Source organism: Anolis sagrei, chromosome 11 (genome assembly GCF_037176765.1).
Source record: "Anolis sagrei isolate rAnoSag1 chromosome 11, rAnoSag1.mat, whole genome shotgun sequence".
Classification (NCBI taxonomy): domain Eukaryota; kingdom Metazoa; phylum Chordata; class Lepidosauria; order Squamata; family Dactyloidae; genus Anolis; species Anolis sagrei.
In genome coordinates, this window is record NC_090031.1 from 4,284,989 (window position 1) to 4,310,000 (window position 25,012).

The 25,012-nt window shown below is 45.5% G+C and overlaps 1 protein-coding gene across 2 annotated transcripts in view; it reads right to left on the reverse strand.

Moving 5' to 3' along the window:
• Window positions 1–23,876, reverse strand: part of SEC16A (SEC16 homolog A, endoplasmic reticulum export factor) — a 51,363-nt gene extending 27,487 nt beyond the window's left edge. For both annotated transcript variants that reach the window (XM_060757491.2, XM_060757490.2), the window contains exons 1-12: window positions 23,737–23,876; window positions 15,666–19,110; window positions 14,153–14,295; window positions 13,232–13,314; window positions 11,808–11,943; window positions 10,568–10,766; window positions 9,280–9,454; window positions 8,713–8,855; window positions 6,394–6,455; window positions 6,134–6,272; window positions 3,090–3,332; window positions 2,877–2,974 (exon numbers count right to left, since the gene is read on the reverse strand). In XM_060757491.2, the coding sequence (XP_060613474.2) occupies window positions 2,877–2,974; window positions 3,090–3,332; window positions 6,134–6,272; window positions 6,394–6,455; window positions 8,713–8,855; window positions 9,280–9,454; window positions 10,568–10,766; window positions 11,808–11,943; window positions 13,232–13,314; window positions 14,153–14,295; window positions 15,666–19,031 (4,787 nt within the window). In that variant the 5' untranslated portion in view covers window positions 19,032–19,110; window positions 23,737–23,876. The remainder of the gene's footprint in view (window positions 1–2,876; window positions 2,975–3,089; window positions 3,333–6,133; window positions 6,273–6,393; window positions 6,456–8,712; window positions 8,856–9,279; window positions 9,455–10,567; window positions 10,767–11,807; window positions 11,944–13,231; window positions 13,315–14,152; window positions 14,296–15,665; window positions 19,111–23,736) is intronic.
• Between the last annotated feature and the right edge of the window lie 1,136 nt (window positions 23,877–25,012).

The window sequence follows — 25,012 nt, forward strand, 5'->3', positions numbered from 1 at the left end:
TTCAATGTTTTGATGTTTTACCTATAAGTAAACTGCCTTGGAGCTGATTCTGCGTCAGTTCCATCGTTGCTAAAATGGCTTGCTTGTCTTCGGCTCTGGGGCTTGGGGAAAGCCTGCTTCACGTTACCTCATGCTATTTCCTGGACTTTTACTCTGCTTCTATGCTTCAAGTCTCCTGCTTTGACTCAAAGGGATTATATTGGATTTTTACCCTGTATTATTGATCTTCTCACTGCTGATGAACTGCTCTGTTTGAAAACCTCACAATAAACTTTCTACCTCACAATTTTGGCTGGTTTGTCAGAGATAGCAAGGTGAATCTTAGCCTGAGATAGAACACAGGGCCTTCTCGGTGGTGGCCCCCCGCCTGTGGAATTTGCTCCCCGGGGAAAATTAGGTCATCGTCATCCTTCCTCACCTTTAGAAAAAAGGTTAAAACGTGGCTGTGGGACCAGGCCTTTGGGCAATCAGGTTAAAGGACAATTGATAATGTTGACTATGGCATGGAAGAGGATTTGGATAAGTTAAGCGGAGTAATCATTAGTAGACTACTCTACTAAACAGCCACCAGATGGGCAATAGCTAATCAGAGTGTAAGTATGCAGTTTTAATCTTTATTTATTAATCTTCATGTATAATTGCTATATTTGTTATTCTGTATTTTATGATGAATTATTGCCAATTGTAAGCCGCCCTGAGTCCCCCCAGGGGTTGAGAAGGGAGGGGTAAAAATGTTCTAAATAAATAAATAAATAAATGTACCATTCGTTGGATTTTCTTAGTGGGTCTGTAGATGGTTTGTATGTTGTGTTTCTTCATACACAGAGGGAAGCTGATGAAGATACATGTTAGGTTTTATATATGTGTGAGGTATTAAATTTTGCCATAAATATGTGGGAAAGTGGTTTGAGTGGTCGTCGTCCCATTCTCCTCCCCGGGTGAGAAAAGCAGTATACAAGTGAATTAAGTAAGTAAATAAATAAACAAACAAACAAAAACAGGGGAATTCCAGACAAGAATCATTCAGGGCTAGGTAATACCTCCCTACAAAGGATTCCCCCCAGGCAGAAATCAGCCAGGCTTTGAAGCTGCAATAATAATAATAATAATAATTATTATTATTATTATTATTATTATTATTTATTTACGACATGTATATGCCGCCCTTCTCACCCCAAAGGGGATTCAGAGCGGCTTACAAGGTATATATACATACAATATATTATTAACATAGTACAATATCAGTTTTAAATATTGCTATATTGCACTATATCAATTATACTGTATAATAATAATAATAATAATAATAATAACTTTATTTGTACCCCACTACCATCTCCCCAAGGGACTCGGTGCGGCTTACATGAGGCCGAGCCCACAGCACATACAATAAACAAAAGCAATAACAATAATCAATACAAAACAGTTAAAATAAACTCAAAAACAGAAAAATACACAATAAGCAATAACAATAACATATCGCAACATACAGCATTTAAAAACCTATGGCCGGGCCAAATGTAATAATTCAAATTAAAAATTAAAAAGTGCTGGGCATGAACAAGGTAAGACAAATTAAAATAGGGTTTTCAGAGAAAGATATTAAAGTGCATTTGAGGACATATTGCTAAGAGTTTTCCTTATTCTGGGAAGGCACACTGGAACAACCATGTTTTCAGGTTCCTCCTAAAGACTGCCAGCGTTGGGGCATGTCTGATGTCCTTAGGGAGTGAGTTCGAGTCGAGGGGCCACCACCGAGAAGGCCCGGTCCCTCGTCCCCACCAATCGTGCTTGCAATGGAGGCGGGAGCGCGAGCAGGGCCTCTCCAGATGATCGAACAGATCATGTGGGTTCGTACACAGTGATGCGGTCACGCAGGTAGGCGGGTCCCAAACCATTTAGGGCTTTTTGCAATGCTAATCATCATCGTCATCAGTTGGGGACCCCTCCCCCCAGCACAAACTGCCACTCTGGGCCAGAGGGAAAAGAGAGGGGGGCAGAAGACAGTTCCACCTTGTCTCCTGTGCTATGCTAATAATATATATATATATATATATATGTCGTGTCAGGAGCGACTTGAGAAACTGCAAGTCGCTTCTGTTGTGAGAGAATTGGCCATCTGCAAGGACGTTGCCCACGGGACGCCCGGATGTTTTGCCATCCTTGTGGGAGGCTTCTCTCATGTCCCCGCATGGAGAGCTGGAGCTGATAGAGGGAGCTCATCCGCCTCTCCCTGGATTCGAACCTGTGACCTGTCGGTCTTCAGTCCTGCCGGTACAGGGGTTTAACCCACTGCGCCACTGGAAGCTCCAGAATAGAATAGAATAGAATAGAATAGAATAGAATATACAATACTATAATACTATTACTAATAATACAATATTATAATTATATATTTTATATTACACGTAATATCACTAATAATATTACAATATAATGGTATAGTACAATATAGTAATATATAATACTGATATTGTACTATGCCAATAATATAATATAATATATTGTATGTATATATATCTTGTAAGCTGCTCTGAATCCCCTTCATGGTGAAAAGGGCGGCATATAAATGTCGTAAATAAATAAATAATCAATGTGATTAATTGCAAATTTCACACTTGCCTCCAACAGACAAGAGTTCTTTCTCCCACCCAGGACATTCTACAGATAGATAGATAGATAGATAGATAGATAGATAGATAGATAGAAAGACAGACAGACCCCACTTGCCTAGTTTCCAACAGTCCTCTGAGGATGCTCGGCATAGATGTGGGTGAAACATCAGGAGACAATGCTTCTGGAACATGGCCAGACAGCTTTGAAAACTCACATCAACCCATGAAAGCCTTTGGCAACACAGAGCCTGGAGGCCCTACCTGGTCATCACCCGGGCGTGTGTCCGGCTGTCCATCTTGCTGGCCAGCAACAAGGCGTGGCCCCAGAGGCCGTGCTTCATGGCAGACTCCAGAGCATCCTGCAGGGAGAGGATTTGCCGCCTTAGAAAAGGGAATCCACTGTGAAGGACCACCTGTCTTTGCTTCCGGCATGCCCCCGCCCCATTGGAAGCCCCAGGCATGGAGAAGCCTTACCTTCTTACGACCGTAAAGCAGAAGCTCCCGGAAGCGCTCCGTCTCCTTCTCCAGGCTGTCGATGGTGGCGATGAGGCTGTCGGTGAGGAAGGAGAGCTGGGCCTCCCCGGATTCCTCCTCCGCATGGTCCAGGGCCTCGTTGGTGAAGTCAATCAGGTTGGCTTCGTTGGGCGACTTCCCCGGGAGCCACACTGTCTTGTGATCCCGGAGGAGGAGCTCGGCAATGTCGGTGCCCACCACCGTCTGGAAACAAAACACCTGTATTGACTCAAGGTTCAGGAACCCAGCTGACCTGTCTGAATGTACCTCCTGCAAAGTCTAAGATGGACAGGAGAGGCCCTGCTCTCGGTCCCACCATCCTCGCAGATGCGACTGGAGGAGACAAGAGACAGGGCCTTCCTTCTCAGTGGTGGCAATTCACCTGTGGAACTCTCTGCCCAGTGACATTAGATTGGCCCCCTCCCTCTTGTCCTTTAGAATGAAACTCAAAACCTGGTTATGAGACGAAGCGTTCCAACGGTAGAGGCAGCCACTTACCTGTCAGAATGCATCTCCCATCTAGGACGTTAAGATCGTTTGGGGAGGCTCTGCTTTCGATCCCGCCTGCGTCACAAATACATTTGGCGGGAACGAGAAACAGGGCCTTCTCAGTGGTGGCTCCTTGGCTATGGAACGCCCTTCCTAGAGACATTAGATCAGCCCCCTCCCTTTTAACATTCCGGAAAAAAAGTCAAGACTTGGCTTTTTGAGCAAGCGTTTGAAAATGCAGTGTATCACATATAGGAATATGAAACTGGATGATGAGACTGGACAACGTTTTAACTAGGAGACGCAAATGATTTATGTCTTATTGATCTTGTTATGGTTTTATATTATATGTGGTATATTATATATTATAGACCTGTCAGCAGCTTATGATACTGTAAACCACTGACTCCTCCTGAGAAAAATGTATAATATCACAAAGGACGACCACCTCACCCGCCTCATAGGAAACCTGCTACAAAACAGGAGCTTCTTTGTTGAGTCCCAGGGCCAGAGAAGCAGATGGCGGAAACAGAAGAACGGCCTGCCTCAGGGGAGCGTGCTTGCTCCATCCATGTTCAACATCTACACAAATGACCAGCCACTGCCAGAAGGGACAGAGAGCTTCATCTATGCTGATGATCATGCCATCACTGCTCAAGCAGGGAGCTTTGAGATGGTTGAACAGAAGCTTTCCGAAGCTCTATGTGCTCTTACTGCCTCTTACAGGGAAAACCAGCTGATCCCCAATACATGTAAAACACAGACATGTGCCTTTCACCTTAAGAACAGACAAGCATCCTGAGCTCTGAGGATGATTACCTGGGAAGGAATCCCACTGGAGCATTGCAGCGCACCCAAATACCTGGGAGTCACTCTGGACCATGCTCTGACCTACAAGAAGCACTGCCTGAATATCAAGCAAAAAGTGGGTGCCAGAAACAATATCATACGAAAGCTGACTGGCACAACCTGGGGATCACAACCAGACACAGTGAAGACATCTGCCCTTGCGCTATACTTCTCTGCTGCATGCCCAGTGTGGAACACATCTCACCACGCTAAAACAGTGGATGTGGCTCTTAATGAGACATGCCGCATTATCACGGGATGTCTGCGCCCTACACCACTGGAGAAATTACACTGTCTAGCCAGTATTGCACCACCTGACATCCGCCAGGAAGTAGCAGACAATAGTGAAAGGACCAAGGCAGAGACATCTCCAGCTCATCCCCTGTTTGGGTATCAGCCAGCACATCAACAACTTAAATCAAGAAATAGTTTTCTAAGATCTACAGAGACACTCGTTGGAACACCCCAGCAAGCGAGAGTCCAAAAGTGGCAGGCTCAAACCCAGAACCTCAATCAATGGCTGATACCCATGAGAGACTCCCCCCTGGGCACACAGAGGACTGGGCGACTTGGAAGGAGCTGAACAGACTGCGCTCTGGTACCACGAGATGCAGAGCTAACCTTCAGAAATGGGGCCACAAAGTGGAATCCACGACATGCGAGTGTGGAGAAGAGCACACCACTGACCACCTGCTGCAATGCACCCTGAGCCCTGCCACATGCACAATGGAGGACCTCCTTGTGGCAACACCAGAGGCACTCCAAGGGGCCAGATACTAGTCAAAGGACATTTAATCAACTACCAAGTTTGCAAACTCTGTGTTTTTTTATGTGTTTGTTTGTTTTGTTCTGTTAGAAATGTAATACAATGGTCTGGTTGCCCCTGACACGATAAATAAATAAATAAATAAAATTATATGTTTTGATGGTGTTGTTGGGCATTGAATTGTTTCCTCTGTAAACCACCTTGAGTCGCCTGCGGGCTGAGAAGGGCGGTAATACAAATATAGTAAAAAACAAACAAATAATAAATAGAATGAGACCCAATTTGTGTGAATGACAACGGACTGACCTGGACTATGTGTTATGATGGAGTCTTCGAGTAGTGATACTACTGGGAGTATTAGGAGGGGAAGAAAGACTACTCGTGAGCAAGACTCCGATGAGGAGCAACAGAGAAAGCGGATCCGGGAAATACTTATGGAATCCAGTGATGATGAATCATTTGTGGGCTTTGCAGGGAATAATGGGTCTGAGACTGAGGAGAGTGGTATGGCAAGTTCAGAGGGTGAAGAAATGGATTGGACTAAAGTACGGGAGGTTCAGGCCGTCTGTGAAGAGCCCACAAATAGTGATACATTTGTGGGTTTCTCTGGAGGAGAGGATTGGCACACTGGGGATCCGGATGAATCTTGGGGAGTTATGGGTTTGGATAGAAGATGGAGAGACTGGAGAGATCGGCAAGGGGCTTCAGGTGGAAGGAGAAATGGTGGGGAGTTGTCTGATTCCAGTTTGGAGAAGGAATTGGGGCAAGGGGCTTCAGCTGCAAAGGGAGTTGGCAGGGCGTTGGCTAGTTCCAGCTCCGAGGAAGATTTGTAAGCTCAAAAGGTTGCCCATCACTGATCTATGGGATGCTATATAGGACCGGGCTAAGTCTATGCGCATACCCCATTCTGCCGGCAGAGGAGGACGATGAAGTCCCAGAGCAGGCAGGCCGACTCCTTGTCAAGCAGCACCTCGTCCTGAGAGCAGCGAGTGGCTTTGTTCTGGGCAAAATTAATGACATCCACTTTGTGGGTGTCGTCTCTAGGAAAAGAAAAAAGAAGACAAGAGGAGGATCTTGAGAGCTGGTAATAAATAAATTATTATTAATAATAATATTAATATTTGATAAAAGTGTGAGGTGTTCAAACTCAGCTAAACCTACTTGGTGAGTGGCCCAGGAAATGCTCTCATCTCCTCTTGCTCCGGCAAATGCTGCATCATCATCTGTGGAGGAAGGTAAGGCAAGAATAGATTGTGTCACAATGCATGACAGATGGGGGTTGGACTGGATGGCCCTTGGGGTCTCTTCCAGCTCTAGGATTCCATGATTCAATCATCTATCCACCCATCCATCATCTAAACATCCATTCATCAGTCTTCCTCTCTTGTCTGTCTGTCTGTCTGTCTGTCTGTCTGTCTATCTATCTATCTATCTATCTATCTATCCCATCCATCCATCCATCCATCCATCTAAAACAGTTAGATGATAGGTAAGTAGGTAGATGATCAAATAACAGAATCTTGGAGGAGATTTATCTTAGATGGTTGGACTGGATGGCCCTTGGGGTCTCTTCCAACTCTAGGATTCCATTATTCAATCATCTATCCACTCATCCACCCATCCACCCACCCATCCATCCATCCATCCATCATCTATACATCCATTCATCAGTCTTCCTCTCTTGTCTGTCTGTCTGTCTGTCTGTCTGTCTGTCTGTCTGTCTATCTATCTATCTATCTATCTATCTATCTATCTATCTATCTATCTATCTTATCATCCATCCATCCATTTAAAACGGTTAGATGATAGGTAGGTTGGCTGGTAGGTAGGTAGATGATCAAATAATAGAATCTTGGAGGAGATCTATCTTAGATGGTTGAACTGGATGGCCCTTGGGGTCCCTTCCAACTCTAGGATTCCATAATTTGATTATCTATCTATTTATCATATAGCCATTAATCTGTCTCTCATCTATCCATCCATCCACCATCCATCTAACAATATTTGAGGGTTTGACTGAATAGCCCTTGGGATCATCTATCTATCTATCTATCTATCTATCTATCTATCCATCCATCCATCCATCCATCCATCCATCCATCCATCCATCTATCTATCTAATCATCCATCCATCTAAAACAGTTAGATGATAGGTAGGTGGGTAGACAGGTAGGTAGATGATTAAATAATAGAATTTTGAAGGAGATCTCTCTTAGATGGTTGGACTGGATGGTCCTTGGGGTCCCTTCCAACTCTAAAATTCCACGATTCTCTCCCTCTCTCTCTCTCTTTATCATATATCTATTAACCTGTCTCTCATTCATCCACCCACCTATCTACCTAACAATATTTCAGGGTTTGACTGAATAGCCCTTGGGGTCATCTTTCTATCTATCTATCTATCTATCTATCTATCTATCTATCTATCTATCTATCTATCTAATCATCCATCCATCCAAAACAGTTAGATGATAAATGGTTGGACTGGATGGCCCTTGGGGTCTCTTCCAACTTTAGAATTCTATTATTCATTCACTCTAGGATTCTATTAGGTAGGTATCCATCCATCCATCCATCCAAAATAGATAGATGGTAGGTAAGTAGGTAGGTAGATGATCAAACAATATAATCTATCTTAGATGGTTGGACTGGATGGTCCTTGGGGTCTCTTCCAACTTTATAATTCTATTATTCATTCATCTATCTATCTATCCACCTATCTTTCTATCTTAGATTGTTAGATTAGTGGCCCTTAGGATCTCTTCCAATTCTAGGATTCTATTATTCAATCGTCCGTCCGTCCGTCCATCCATCCATCCATCCATCTAAAATAGATAGATGATAGATAGGTGGGTAGGTAGATTGATAATGACTGAGTAATAGAATCTTGGGAGTTAAAAGAGACGTCAAGGGCCACTCAATCCAACCTTCTAAGATAAGTGGACCTTGAGGACTCTTCCAACGCTGAGATTCTATTATTTGATCATATCTATCTATCTATCTATCTATCTATCTATCTATCTATCTTAGATGGTTAGACTAGGTGGCCCTTGGGGGTCGCCTCCAACTCTAGGATTCTATTATTTGTCTATAATCAATCAATCAATCAATCAATCAATCATATATCCATTCATCTGTCTCATCCATCCATCCATCCACCTATCCATCTAACAATATTTGAGGGTTGGACTGAATGGCCCTTGGGGTCTTCTATCTATCTATTTATCTTAGAAGGTTGGACTGGATGGTCCTTGGAGTTTCTTCCAACTCTACGATTCCAGGTTCCTCTCAAAACTACAAATCCCAAATTAAATAAGCCAGATCTGTGGTACTTAAGGTGAAATTGTGTAATGAAGATAGGTTACATGCCCATGGGTCGGGGCAGAGGTGCCCTTTGGAGGGATTTTCCTCCAACAAGAACAAATGGGGGGGGGGGGGGGAGGAAAAATGATGCTGACCCACGTGGTCCCTCTCCCTCACCTCCATGCTGTGGATCTCGACCAAAGCAGGTTGTCCTTCGGAGGGCAGGTTTGGCAGCGCCTTTATGAGGTAACCTCCGGGGCCGAACCGGGCGCAGACATGGGGCACTGAGAACTTCTCTGGCGTCAGGGGCCTCGAAGGGACTATGATAGGAAGAAGAAATGCTAAACATTGATGTAAAGGCTAAACACTGATGGAGCAAGCACGCTCCCCTAAGGCAGGTCATTCTTCTGTGTTCGCCATCTGCTTCTCTGGCCCTGGAACTCAACAAAAAAGCTCCTGTTTTGTAGCAGATTCCCAAACATAAGGTTCTTCCAAAAAGCCTAGGAAATCTGATGCTGGGTGGAAACCCTTCCAATGAACACAAAAAAGCAGCTATCAGAGATTCCAAAAAGGAGGAGCTAGGACTATACAGCCTTGGAGAGAAGATTCACTAATAACAATAGTAATAACAGCAACTACTACTACTACTCTACTTTATATTTGTACCCCGCCTCCATCTCCCCGAAGGGACTCAGGGCGATTTACATGGGGCTAAGCTTCTCACTTCAGGGACCGAGTCAATACCTTGTTCGACCGTTGGCCAAGCCGCTTGGGCCGAGTGGTTATAATCCGCCAGAGAGGGAGGGTTCATGTACGGAGGATATCCCCCACAAGAATACTCCGTGTGCAGCGAGGCTGGCTGATGGTCCGCCTCGTAAGCGCCGGCCGTCAAGTCGTGGTTGCTTCGGTAAAGCTGGCTCTAGGGAAGAAACCAGAGGTGCTTGCATTAAAGAAAAGGTGGTCACATAATCAGGCAGAAAGTAGAGGCTCGATGGGATTCACAAGTTGCATTTCGAGGGCTGTTTCAATGGGAGGCCAATTTGAACATGACCAAGTGGGGAAAAAGGTGGTGGAAAGCATGTATGAATAACCAGCTGTTAGGATTAATAATAAAATTAAAGACCTATATATTCTCGCAGTACCTTGGGAAGTCTGACTTGGCCACGGTAGTCCACGCTCTAGTTACATCCCATATAGACTACTGCAACACTCTCTACGTGGGGTTGCCTTTGAAGACGGTCTGGAAGCTTCAACTAGTCCAACAAACGGCAGCCAGGTTGTTAACAGGAGCAGCGCTCAGGGAGCATCCAACCCCCTTGTTGCGCCAGCTCCACTGGCTGCCAGTTTGCTACCGGGCCCAATTCAAAGTGCTGGCTTTGGCCTATAAAGCCCTAAATGGTTCTGGCCCAACTTACCTGTTCGAACGTATCTCCCCTTACGAACCACTGAGGACTTTAAGATCATCTGGGGAGGCCCTGCTCTCGGTCCGGCCTTCATCGCAAGCACGTTTGGCGGGGACGAGAGACAGGGCCTTCTCAGTGGTGGCCCCTCAGCTATGGAACGCTCTCCCTAGGGAGATCAGATCTGCTCCCTCCCTCTTGACGTTTTGGAGGCAAGTTAAAACGTGGCTATCCGAGCAAGCGTTTACAAATACAGACTAGCTAATATAGGAAATCAAATGACCTGACAATGGAATTGGACAATGCTTGGGAATAATGAGACACGCTGATGATGTTGCTTTTATTGTTTTTGTGATGTCTTATACTGTTTAATGTTTTTTATCTATTATGTTTTATGTATACTGATTTGTTGGAAACCACCTTGAGTTGCCGATTGGCTGAGAAGGGTGGTATACAAATACAGTAAATAAATAAGTAATACTATTATTGCTATGAATGATTTTGATGTCTCTTCTGAAAGAAGGCCTCCACTTTGAGCAAGGACGGCTCTTTGTTTTGGAGATGCTCACAATGAAGATACTCCCTTCAATGACAGGCCTCACAGCATCAAGATCAGGGAATGTGAGCCTTACCTGTTGGGACCGAGAGCTGAAACTGCTATGGCGGCTGTGGATGCTGTGCGAGCTGTGCAAGCTGTGGCCCGAATGTTCGCTGTGGATGCTGCGGCGGTCAAAGTCGTCTCCGTAGGGGTCTCTCCGAGGCTCCAAATCCTCGTCGAAGCTCCCGGCGAAGCGAGGGTCGTACCGCCAATGATCCTCATACCGCTCGTGACTGCAGGGCAAAAGAAATAAATGATGCAAAAATATATAATAATAATAATAATAATCTTTATTTATACCCCGCCACCATCTCCCCAATGGGGACTCAGAGCGGCTTACATGGGGCCAAGCCCGGACAACATATTACATCGAAATAAAACCAAAACATAAACAACAACCAACATCATCAAAATTACATTAAAAAAACATATATGAATACAATAAAAAAATTACATTACAATAAACACAGTCACAGTAACAGTGGGTGGGCCGCATGTACAGGATAAAATGTTAAAAACAAAACAACAGAAAAATTACATCACCGCAAAATACATAAAATAACAGAATAAAATAAACAGTGCAAAATGACATAATAAAAATCAAACACATAGAGTAGCATCAAAAACCAGGGATGCAGAAGCAGAATAAATCTTAAACAGGAACAGTCCTCAAACTAGGAATCATGAGACATGAACAAAAGGAAACATGGAACGTGAATCTAGAAATCCCTTGACTTGACCATAGTTCTGTTCTCAAACACCAACGCTGCCTGGACTGACGGACCCATCTGCTGGGCTTGCTAATATAGAGAGGAAATCATGCCTTCTTCTCCCCTGGGAAACTGATAAGGTCTTCGTGGCTGATAGGCGTTTTCACCTGCATACACTCTTCTGAGAAGCTCTATGTTGATGGAACGTAAGTCTCCTATCTAACTGCTCATTAGTTCAGTTTCATCCTCTGAACTCTGATCTGTTACTGTCCTTGTTTCCCTAATGAACTGCCTTTCAGGAATGTGGCCTTCAGACACAGACCACTCATTTTCAGGGCTTAACAGCTCTTGCTGGCTCTCCTGCTGACTTGCAGACCAGAATCCCCAGTGTCGTCAGAATGACTAATGCAGGCCCAGAATCCCCAAGGAGATCATCAAAGGCTGAACTACAACAATTATCTCCATCTTATCACCTTGTTGGTGCTTCTAGACCTCTCACGGGCTTTTGATGCTGTTCCAGAACCACAAAAGGCTGGTGCAAAAATAGTTTGAAACTCTACAAACCTGTTTCCGTATGGATAGGGCTCTCTCTTTTGGTAGGGGCTGTGCTCTGGGTCGTACCAATAGCGGTGGTCGTAGGTTCTGGGATCTCGGTATCGGGGATCGTAGCTTGAGGGATAGTGGTTCGTGCGGCTTGGGTCTGAAAAAACCAAAGATGGGTCATATGTGCTGCTCTGGCGAATCTTTTCTAGAGCAAAAATCCAACAATATACACAGGCCAGGAAATATATTCCAATCAGTTGCTGCAACCTTGTGCAGGCAGAAAGTTGTTTTCTTTTCTTTTTTTTTGTCGTGTTAGGAGCAACTTGAGAAACTCCAAGTCACTTCTAGTGTGAGAGAACTGGCTGTCTGCAAGGACGCTGCCCAGGGGATGCCCGGATGTTTTGATGTGTTACCATCCTTGTGGGAGGCTTCTCTCATGTCCCCGCGTGAGAAGCTGGAGCTGACAGAGGGAGCTCAACCATTTTTTTGTGTGTCAGGAGTGACTTTAGAAACTGCAAGTCGCTTCTATTGTGAGAGAATTGGCCGTCTGCAAGGATGTTGCCCAAGGGACGCCCAGATGTTTTGATGTGTTGCCATCCTTGTGGGAGGCTTCTCTCATATCCCTGCATGAGGAGCTGGAGCTGACAGAGGGAGCTCAACCATTTTTTTGTGTGTCAGGAGTGACTTTAGAAACTGCAAGTCGCTTCTATTGTGAGAGAATTGGCCGTCTGCAAGGATGTTGCCCAGGGGACGCCCAGATGTTTTGATGTGTTGCCATCCTTGTGGGAGGCTTCTTTCATGTCCCCGCAAGAGGAGCTGGAGCTGACAGAGGGAGCTCAACCATTTTTGTGTGTGTCAGGAGTGATTTTAGAAACTGCAAGTCGCTTCTAGTGTGAGAGAATTGGCTGTCTGCAAGGAGACGCCCAAGGGACGCCCGGATGTTTTGATGTGTTACCATCCTTGTGGGAGGCTTCTCTCATGTCCCCACATGAGGAGCTGGAGCTGACAGTGGGAGCTCAACCACACTCTCTTCGGATTAGAACCTGCAACCTGTCGGTCTTCAGTCCTGTCGGCACAGGGGTTTAACCCACAGCACCATCGGGGATTCCATGGGCAGAATGTAATTTTGGCTGAAGTCAGTAGGAATGGATTTACATATTACGTCATGTTAATCTTAATTTGATATGAAATTGACCACAGAGATGACTAGAGGACCAAGAGATGACTAGAAAAGCCTTCTCTCTAGGAATCTCTAGGTCCTCTAGCATGACTCTATGGTCGGCTTTTGGAGAACCTTCCTGAAAGACCTAGAGATTCTTTAAATACTCATTTAAATCAATAATAGTATCCACAAAGGTCAAAACCACAATGGGGAGGGCAAACAACAACAGGGATAAGGGTGACTTTATCATGCTAATGCTGTTCTATCCATCGAAAGGCCTTACCTCTATAATCGTAGCCATAATAGTCTGCGTAGTAATCACTCCACCGGCCTTTGGTGTTATAATAATCATCGGGGTAGCCCTGCCTGGAAAAGGAGAGAAAAGGGGAAATAGTCTTTGACATTTGGAAGTTGTAGTTGCTGGGATTTCTAGTTCACCTACAATCAAAGAGCATTCTGAGCTCCACCAATGATGGAACTGAACCATACTTGGCACACAGAACTCCCACGACGAACAGAAATTACTGAAAGGGTTTGGTGGGCATTGACCTTGAGTTTGGGAGTTGTAGTTCACCTACATCCAGAGAGCACTGGGGACTCAAACAATGACGGATCTGGACCAAACTTGGCATGAATACTCAATATGCCCAAATGTGAATACTGGTGGAATTTGGGGAAATAGTCTTTGACATTTGGAAGTTGTAGCTGCTGGGATTTATAGTTCACCTACAATCAAAGAGCATTCTGAACCCCACCAATGATGGAACTGAACCATACTTGGCACACAGAACTTCCACGACGAACAAAAATTACTGAAAGGGTTTGGTGGGCATTGACCTTGAGTTTGGGAGTTGTAGTTCACCTACATCCAGAGAGCGCTGTGGACTAAAGCAATGATGCATCTGGACCAAACTTGGCATGAATACTCAATATGCCCAAATGTGAATACTGGTGGAGTTTGGGGAAATAGTCTTTGACATTTGGAAGTTGTAGTTGCTGGGATTTATAGTTCACCTACAATCAAAGAGCATTCTGAACCCCACCAATGATAGAATTGAGCCAAACTTCCCACACAGAATTCCCATGATCAACAGAAAATATTGTATTTTCTGATAGTCTTCGGCGACCCCTCAGACACCCCCTCGCGACCCCCACAGGTGTCCCGACCCCCAGGTTGAGAAATACTGCTCTAAGAAGTGCCTACCTTGATGTAGGGCGGTCGGAGGTCTGGCTGGCTCTGGAGCTGGGCCGCTCGGGTTCCGTGTAGCGGTAGCCCCTGGCATCCCCATAAGCCACAGTGCTGTCGTACTGGTAGGACGATGGGTCGCTTCGGCCGTATGCATCCTCCTAGATAGTGGCACAAGCATTCAGGTTATGAAAGCTCAAGAATGATCAAGGTGTGTGGCAGGCCTCTTCAACCTGAAGCCCTCCAGGTGCTGTGGACTTCCGCTCCCAGAATCCCAGACCACTGAGCAAGCTGGATAGGACTTGTGAGAGCTGGAAGTCCAAACACCTGGAGGGCCTCAGGTTGAAGAAGTCTGGAGTATGATATCCTTGTCAGAAATATTAAGCATTAACTAGATATTTTTAATTATAAAAATGTGTGTCAAGCACCAAAAGGGTTAAATGGATGCAATGACTCAGCAAAAGCTGCCGTTCAATGTAATCAGATGTCCCTGTAGCTTAGTAATGCTTAGTCTGTGAGCAATCTCTGTGGGAGGAGGGCCTCAGTGTTTTAGTAGGCCTCAGTATGAGAAGGCTTCGTGTTAGTTTGCCTCAATCCGAGAGAGCCCTCAGTGTGAGTAGGCCTCAGTATGAGAAGGCTTTGGTGTTAGTTTGCCTCAATCTGAGAGAGCCCTCGGTGTGAGAAGGCCTCAGTGTGTTAGTAGGCCTCAGTATGAGAAGGCTTCAGTGTTAGTTTGCCTCAGTCTGAGAAAGCCCTCAGTGTGAGAAGGCCTCAGTATGAGAAGGCTTCGGTGTTAGTTTGCCTCAGTCTGAGAGCCCTCAGTATGAAAAGGACTCAGTGTGTTAGTAGGCCTCAGTATGAGAAGGCCTCAGTGTTAATTTGCCTGTCTGAGAGAGCCCTCAGTGTGAGAAGGCCTCAGTGTTAGTAGGCATCAGTATGAGGCTTCGGTGTTAGTTTGCCTCAGTCTGAAAGAGCCCTCGTTGTGAGAAGGCCTCAATATGAGAAGGCCTCAGTTTTTGTTTGCCTCAGTCTGAAAGAGCCCTCAGTGTGAGGCCTCGGTGGGAGAAATGCCTCAGTGTGAAGTAGGCCTCAGTGTTAGTAGGCCTCAATTTGAGAAGGAGCTTTAGTGAGAAAACTCCAGTGTGAAGGCTGCTGTGTGTAAAAAGCTACTGTGTAAAGCTCCTTTGTAACTTCGGTGTGAGAAGAGGCTCAGTGAGAGCAAAGCGGTTTATCTCTACGATAAACAAGCTCAGAGTGGAAGCAAAGAAGGAAGTATAAAGAACTTTGTTCGTGTCATGGAAACCTTGTTTTTGTAAATAGTGCAACCATATTATTTTGCTATAAAGAAAAGCCTCCTATGGAAGAGATAAAATTGGTCTCTGTGTTTTTGTTCTTTTTATCACTTTGGGCTAGTGGTGCTGGGTCATGCTGCTGCTAACAATTTTATTCTGCTGTGCATTTATGAGGAGGATCTTTTGTTAATAAGCCCACTTACCCAACAATCCTTTCCCCCCAATAGTTTACTAAGTACCTGGTAGTAAAGATGAGCCATCCGGGGATCCATGGGAGGATACGGCGGATGGTAGGAGGGCGGGTAAGCGTCATAAGGGTGTCCGTAGTAGTAGTAAGGGTTTGGTGGCACGCCAAAGGCATTGTGGGGTGTCTGTTGTGGTTCTTGTTGAGACGGGGCGTGTGTTGTTTGGCTGGTATCAACAGCTGATGACACTGGAGGAGCGGTGTTTGAAGGCTTGTTATTCGCCATGGCTTGGCTATAGCTCACCGGCGTTTGGGGAGGGTTTGGGCCAGAGCTTGTGCCAGGAGTCGGCTGAGGATTCGAGGGCAGCACAGGCTGTGGAGGAGTCGCCGCCTGAGATGCCAAAGCCACCTGGGCTTGTGGCTGTGAAACTGAAGGAGCGGCAACACCTTGCGTGTCTCTCGTGACCTGCTGATAAAAACGCTGCTGGTCCTGAGCCTCCGATGCCCCTCGGCCATTGGAAGGACTTTGCTCCAGAGTCTTGTTGACCGTGAAATCAAGAGCGTGAGACAACTCCTGGCTGCTTGCCCCGTTTGCAGGCCGACCGCAATTATTGGATCCTCCAGCTGTTCCCAAAGAGCTAGCATTAGTACACTGAGGAGCTAAGCCTCCTTCCAAAGAAGGAGTCGTTGTCGTCGCCGTCGTCTTGTGGTTTTCCGGAGCCAAATTGAGAGGCCCTTGAGCAGCCGGCGAGATTAGTAAGTTTGCCGATGTTTTCAAAGTTGTTTCGGAAGCATGTAGTGAGAAGTTATGGGGTAGAGGAGCAATTGGCGGGTTGGCAGACGATCCAGGGAACAAGATGCTTTCCCCAGAAAGGTGACCACTGTTCCTGCTGCTAAGCGAGGGATCTTTCCCCAAGTGGTTATTTTCGTGCCGGTTCAGAGAGAAGTTCACCGGCTGGGCTAAGCTATAGCTTTGGTTCGGCTGTGCGATCAAGACCGGCGGGTTCTGCAGGGCTTCTGTCGGTGGCGAGGAAAGGAGGCTGGCGTAACCAGAGCTCATCTGGGAGCGGAGGGCCTCCTCCTCGCCCATTTTGGGAGGGTTCTCCAAGTTTTCGGAAGAGACGCTTCCGGGCTGCAAAGGCGGGAGGACAGCAGAACCCGGCTCGCTCCGATGCTGTTCAGACACCCCTTCCTCCGGGGGCTGGACCACCTGAACACTCTGCTTGGCCGGAACATACACCGCAGGGGCAGCCGGGGCGAGGAGCACGTTGCCCCCAAAGCTGGGCAATTCATTGTGGGCCCAAAGTGTCGTGGCTGGGCTCTCACACTTCTTAACGCTGCCCTGAGCCCTGGTTGAGGAAGGTCGTTTTTCCGGCGCGGATTCACCCACATTTCCGGTCACTGTAAGGGGCAAAGGATGCGTTTGGGGCAGGAAGAGAGTTTCCAAATTATCAGGAGGTTGTTCGAGGTTACCTGGCGAGGCGACAGGTGTGGCCGGGCTCTTTTTGGTACCCGCTTGGTTTGGACAATTCCGCTCAGCGGGCATCTTGGCTTGGTCAGTTTCCAAAGGTTTGATACTAGATGCGTGGGACCGGACTGGCTCAAATGAACTGTTGGCGCTCATTTGGAACACTCCTGTGGGTTTGGGAGGGCTGGGCGTCGGGGCCAGAGAGAGACCGCCATAATAATTTTTGCTGGGACTGGCTTCGCTGGCCTCTCCTCCCAAAGGCGAGGAGTCGATCTGCTTGAAGAAACTCCGGGAGGCCTCTTCTTCCGGCTTCCCACTCTCTTGTTGAATGAACGTGGCCAGCTCTTGCGGTCGCAAAGTGCTGGAAACGCTCCGGTGGCTCAAGTTGCTGTAGTTGGAAGAGACGCTGTCGGGACGCCCGGGGCGGAGTAACACATCGGGAGCTTCCAGGTTCGGTCCTCCTTCCAAGTGGCTTGCGGTGGCATTCTTCGGAAGAGATGGTCCCACAAGCGAGGCGTATCTGTTCGGATCCACACCTGGAGACGTGCAGCTCTGGGTCAGCGGCTCGCTAGGCAAAACCTCTTGATTCTGAATGCACTCCTGGTTTTCGACATTTTCATAGTGTGGGCCAACATGACCTCTGGTGTCCACAGGATCAGCTTTGTCTGCCACGTTTTCAAAGGCCGGGGCGTCATTTGAGGTCCTGAAGGAATTCTGGACATCTGTTTCTTTATGTAGCGCTTCAGGCGGCGGAATTGCATTAGAAAAAGGAGGGACTGGGACCTGGTGAACAGGATGAAGCGGCTGGTAATACGTGTGCCCCATGGTTTGCTGGAAAGCGTCGACGTCAGCTTTACCAGCCTCATTGTTCCTTTCCAATGATAGTATCTCCTCGTTCTCTGCCTCGTCGCCTTTGAAAAACATGGAAACCGTCCCCGAGTCTCTCTTGGTCACTCCTTCTGCGGCGCCTTGAGTTTGGGCTGACCTGCCATTTTCCTGAGTGGCCTGATGGACAGGCGGGGTGCTGGCAGTGTTGAGGGGTTGCAGATAAAAGTGTTCTTGAGGAATCTGCGCCGACCAATTGCTGGCTCCTCCTGCGTTCTGCCAGGCGGAGTTGTGGGGAGCATTTGCACTGGGAGCATCACCGAACATCAATGGTGCTTGGACAGCGTTTTGAGCAGCAGGAGGTTGCTGCGGGGTGCTCTGATGGGGCTGGGAAACCCCAAGGGGAGACTGAGTAACAGCATAAAAAGCATTCTGGGAAGGCGGCTCTGGGTAGACCGAGTAAGGAGGACCACCTTGGGGCTGAAAGCTACCTTGGGGAGCCATCCACTGAGGCACTGTTTGCTGAGCAGAGGGTAAGAAAGATGTGGATGATGGTACCGAAGTTGGGATGTTTGGGTTCCTACTCGTTTCTTGCCCGCTGGGTGGAAGGGAACCTTGTTGTCCACGTAAGGAATTCTCTAAAGGGAAACTCATGGGATCCATGGGGTTGCGTGTGCTGCGCTCAACGTTGGGGTGCATGTCGGCACTGTTTGTCACACGCTCCGAATACAATGAGGAGGTCGACTGGCTTGAAAACGTACCATGGGCACCAGATTGAGAGACGGAAGCTGGTAAAGGCGGGTTCAGCCCATGGGAGTTGTCTCCCGCAGGTAGATGAGGTGGATGGGTCACCGCAGGGGGAGGAGGGAACACTGCCGGGGGAAAGGTTTGCATAGCTGGCGGGTCGCCTTTGGCTGTGTTGCCGAGCGGGGGGTTGCCTCGCAGCGTCTGCATGGCGCCAAAAGCAAAGGGGTCCGTCACGGGCCGCATGGGGCCGGCCGCTGCTGTGGTGGGAGCATTGGCCCGCCGACCCAAGGGGCCGCTGTTGCGCCAGTACATGTTCTGCGCCGCTGTGAGAGGTGGTGGCCCGCCAGCCCCTGGGGGCACTGTCTGTGGCGGGGGCTGCATCGCAAATGTCTGGGCCAAACTGGGCGCCACTTGCAGGATGCTAACCCAAGGGAGTGGGACCAGTGTTCCTTCAAGGACTCTGCAAAGGTAAACATGAATATAGGATGAGACCTTCCCAAACAGCAGGGGTCCTCAAACTAAGGCCCGGGGGCTGGTTACGGCCCTCCAAGGTCATTTACCCGGTCCTTGCTCAGGGTCAACCTAAGTCTGAAACTACTTGAAAGCACACAACAACAACAACAACAACAACCCTATCTCATCAGCCACAAGCAGGCCCACACTTCCCATTGAAATACTAATAAGTTTATATTTCTTAAAATTGTTCTTCATTTTAATTATTGTATTGTTTTTAAGTGGGCTTTGCACTACAAATAAGATATGTGCAGTGCGCAAAGGAATTCATTCATGTATTTTTCAAATTATAAGCCAGCCCTCCAACAGTTTGAGGGACTGTGACCTGGCCCTCTGTTTAAAAAGTTTGTGGACCCCCTACACTACAATCCTAGAGTTGGAAGAGACCTCGTGGGACATCCAGTCCAACCCCATTCTGCCAAGAAGCAGGAAAATCACATTCAAAACACTCCCAACAGATGGCCATCCAGCTCTGTTTAAAAGGATCCTCCACCACACTTCAGGGCAGAGAGAGTTCCACTGTTGAACAGTTTTTCTCACAGTTAGGAAGTTCTTCCTAATGTTTAGGTGGAATATCCTTTTCTGTAGTTTAAGGGCCATTGTTTTATTGCATCCTTGCCTCCAGGTTGACAATCCGTAATAACTTGCTAAACATTACAAAAAACTCAAACATTGCAGCAAGGAAGTGTGGTATCAGTACAAGGCCGGGGTGCTTTCCAGCTTGGATAGATAGCGGTGAAACTCCTAAGCAACCTTCAACTCCTCTGTTTCCATTCAACTGAAAATGTAAGTAATTTAAGTACAAAACACAATGTTCCCATTGTCCAGCTTGTTGTGAACTAATACTCATTATTTCCTGTTGAAGTTAGTTGACTGGAGCAACATCAAGATAATATTTACTTCCCAGAGAACTGTAAATTTTGAGATTATAGCTCCCAGAATCTTCTTAAAATAGATCAGAAGCCATAACAACTGCAAATTGGAAATATGCCTTATCTTTAACTCTTTCTCCTTAAATCCAGCCCGAGGAATGCTTTCTCCTTCCCATTTCCAAGCCAGCGGAGTCTTTGAACTATAAATATTATTTACATATCAGTAACCTTTTCCCAATTCTACCTTTTCTCCCATGCAACCATGTTAACTTTGCAAGGCTGGACGAACTGAGAACATGAAGCTATTTATTCATTAACTAGTGACACTTCTGCCCAACTTTTGAGTCGAGTAAGCAAAAGGTCTTCTTCGATTTTATCATGCTAGTGACAATATGTGTAAGCCAACCTATGCCTTTCATGGGTGACCTCAGGATCCTCCCCTTCCTCTTTTGCCCTCCCTAAAACAATCCTACTAAAGGCCTGGAAACCATGAGGCCCTATGAAGAGCAGCTAAGGGAGCTGGATATGTTTAGCTTGGAGAAAAGAAGATTGAGAGGAAAGATGAGAGCCATGTTTACATATTTGTCCTATCCGGAGACTGGCTCTCAAAGGAGCCATGGATTCAAATTGCAGGAAAAGAGATGCCACATATTAGGAAGAACTTCCTGACAGTCAGAGCTGGTTGACAATGGAATTGATTGCCTTGGAGTCTGCTTCTCTGGAGGATTTGAACCAGAGCCTGGCTGGCCATCTGCTGGGAAGGCTTGGATGGTGCCTTACTACAGCATGCCAACTTTAAGATTCTATGATATACTTATAATATATATCTATTTCATATCTATTGTATCTGTGGCTGGATGGCCATCTGTCGGGACGGCTTCGATTGTGTCTTCTGTTATGGAAGAATGGTGTTGGACTGAATGGCCATTTGAGTTCCCTTCCAACTCTAGGATTCTATATGTATTATCTATACATATAGGATTCTATATGTATTATCTATACCAGGCATGGCCAAACTTGGGCCCTACGGGGTTTTTGGACTGTTATAAATTGTGGGAGTTGAAGTCCAAGACTCCTGGTGGACTGAAGTTTGCCCAGGCCTGATATATCATCTATTATCTATATCTATCATATCTATTGCTGGATCGCCATCTGTCGGGAGGGCTTTGACAGTGCCTTCCTTCAGAATGGGGTTAGACTGGATGGCCCTTTGGGGTCATTTCCAACTCTATCTATCTATTGGGTTCCCTTCCAACTCTATCTATATGTCTATTACTCTATCAATCTATTGGTCATATCTATGGCTGGATGGCCATCTGTCGGGAGGGCTTTGGCAGCACCTTCCTGCAGAATGGGGTTGGGATGGATGGCCCATCCATCCAATGCTAGGATTCTATACTCATTGCTATCTCATATCCACCTATCATATCTACAGCTATATGGTCTTTGGGTTCTCTTCCAACTCTAGGATTCTTTCACTTCTCTATTACCTATACTTATCTATCTATATCATATCTATGGTTAGATGACCATCTGTCAGGAGGGCTTCGACAGTGCCTTCCTGCAGAATGGGGTTGGACTGGATGGCCCTTTGGGGTCCCTTCAAACTCTAGGGTTCTCTATCGATTACCGATAACTATCTCATATCTAGTCATCTATCTATTGGGTTCTCTTCCAACTCTACTTATCTGTCTTTTTCTATATCTATCATATATGGCCATCTGTTGGGAGGCTGGATGGCCATCTGTTGGGAGGGCTTTGACAGCGCCTTGCTACAAAATGGGGTTGGTCTGGATGGCCCTTTGGTGTCCCTTCCAATTCTATTTATCTGTCTATTGGGTTCCCTTCCAACTTTATGTCTATTTATTTATCTGTCATATCTATGGCTGGATGGTCATCTGTCAGGAGAGCTTTGTTAGTGCCTTGCTACAGAATGGGGTTGGACTGGATGGCCCTTTGGGGTCCCTTCCAATTCTATTTATCTGTCTATTGGGTTCCCTTCCAACTTTATGTCTATTTATTTATCTGTCATATCTATGGCTGGATGGTCATCTGTCAGGAGAGCTTTGTTAGTGCCTTGCTACAGAATGGGGTTGGACTGGATGGCCCTTTGGGGTCCCTTCCAACTCTATCTATCTATTGGGTTCGCTTCCAAATCTATTTACCTCTCTATCACATCTATGGCTGGAAGGCCATCTGTCGGGAGGGCTTTGACAGTGCCTTGCTGCAGAATGGGGTTGGACTATTTATCTATCTATTGGGTTGCCTTCCAACTCTATCTTTATGTCTATTACTCTATCTAAATAGATAAATGTTATGACTATGTTGTTAATTATTTTATTATATTATTATTTTGATGTGATTATTTATGTTTTATATTATTTTATATATTATTATACTTTTATTATATTATTGTTTTAATGTTATTATTTATAATTTGATATTATTATTTTATTGTCATAGCATTATTTATGTCTATTACTCTATCTGTCATATCTATGGCTGGATGGTCATCTGTCAGGAGAGCTTTGACAGCGCCTTGCTACAGAATGGGGTTGGACTGGATGGTCCTTTGGGGTACCTTCCAACTCTATTTATCTATCTATTGGGTTCCCTTTAACTCTATCTATATGTCTATTACTCTATTTACCTGTCTATCTATCTATCATGTCTATGGCTGGATGGCCATCTGTCGGGAGGGCTTTGACAGTGCCTTCCTGCAGAATGGGGTCGGACTGAATGTCCCTTTTGAGTCCCTTCCAACTCTATGTATCTATCTATTGGGTTCCCTTTAACTCTATCTATTACTCTATTTATCTGTCTATCACATCTATGGCTGGATGGCCATCTATCAGGAGGGCTTTGACAGCGCCTTCCTGCAGAATGGAGTTGGGCTGGATGGCCCTTTGGGGTACCTTCCAACTCTATTTATCTATCTATTGGGTTCCCTTTAACTCTATCTATATGTCTGTTACTCTATTTATTTGTCTGTCATATCTATGGCTGGATGGCCATCTGTCAGGAGAGCTTTGAGAGCGCCTTCCTGCAGAATGGAGTTGGGCTGGATGGCCCTTTGGGGTACCTTCCAACTCTATTTATCTATCTATTGGGTTCCCTTTAACTCTATCTATATGTCTGTTACTCTACTTATCTATCTGTCTTATCTATGGCTGTCTGGCCATCTGTCAGGAGGGCTTTGAGAGCGCCTTCCTGCAGAATGGAGTTGGGCTGGATGGCCCTTTGGGGTACCTTCCAACTCTATTTATCTATCTATTGGGTTCCCTTTAACTCTATCTATATGTCAATTACTCTATTTATTTGTCTGTCATATCTATGGCTGGATGGCCATCTGTCAGGAGAGCTTTGACAGCATCTTGCTACAGAATGGGGTCAGACTGGATGGCCCTTTGGGGTCCCTTTAAACTCTAGGATTCTATCTCCATGGCCTATACTTATATCTATTTATCTATCAATTGGGTTCCAACTCTATTTACCTCTCTGTCACATCTATGGCTGGATGGCCATCTGTCGGGAGGGCTTCAACAGCACCTTCTTGCAGGATGGGGTCAGGCTGGATGTCCTTTTGGGGTCTCTCTACTGAGAGCGAGGGCTGCCCTTCCGCCCTGCAGGCCCCACCGCCCGCCTGCCCGGCTCCGGCCCCTCTCCGGCCTGCCCTCCCGCTTCCCGGCCTCGGCGCCCACCTCCAGCCTCGTCCCGATCCGCCTCCGCTCCGCCTCAGCTCCTCCAGCCGGGCCCCGAGCCTCTCTTCCCGGCCGAGAAGGCCGCCTCAGCCGCAGCCGCCGCCATCTTGGAATATCCGGCTCCAGAAGCCGACGTGTCACGTCCGTCCCCGGGCGCGTGACGCCATCACGTCACGCACGCCTCGCCGCCTGTTCAGCGAGAGAGCCAAACATAGACCTAACAGAAAAAGGGTAGACGTGCGCTCAGAGTCGGAAATCCCGGGCTCGCTGCGTATTCAAAAAAAGAGCGAACATAGACTTAGCTGGGAAAATAATAGAGGCACGCTCGTAGTTGGAAATCCCGAGATCCAGTTGCTCAGCGAGAGAGCGAACATAGACCTAACAGAAAAAATATAGACGTGCGCTCAGAGGCGTAAATCCCGGGCTCGCCGAGAGTTCAAGAAAAGAGCGAACGTAGACTTAGTAAGGAAAATAATAGATGCGCGCTCGGAGTCCAATCGTGAGTTCGAATCCAGAAAGGAGATTCCTTAAAGGGCAGCAAGTCGTATTTATATATTTATATTATATTATTATTATTTAAATATTATTACATTATGAGTTTATATATGTGTATATATAATTTTTATGGTTATGTAGTTTTTATTATTATTTATTATTTATTTATTATTTTATATATTATATTATTATTTAAATATGATTATGTTATGAGTTTTATATTATTATTAAATATATATTACTGTTTTTTATGGTTAGGTTATGTAGTTTATCATTATATTATTTTTATTATTATTTTATATATTATGTTATTATTTGAATATTATGATTACCTCATTATTATTATTATTATTATATTAAATAATATTATATATTATTATTTTATAAATTAATTTATTATTTTAATGTTATGACTGTTATTTATTTTATTATATTATTATTATTTTGATGTGATTATTTATGTGTTTTATATTATTTTATATATTATTATACTTTTATTATATTGTTTTAATGTTATTATTTATAATTTGATATTATTATTTTAATGTTATGATAGCATTGCTTTATATTATTATTTCATATATTATATTACAGTATATTTTATTTTATTATTTTAATGTTATGGTTGTGTTATGTGGTTTTAGATTACTATTATTTTATATATTATTTAATTATATTAATTTTTATGTTAGGATTATGTTGTGTTATATTATTATTTTTATATTATTTATAATTTTATATTATTTTAATGTTATATGTTGTTTCATATTATTATATTATT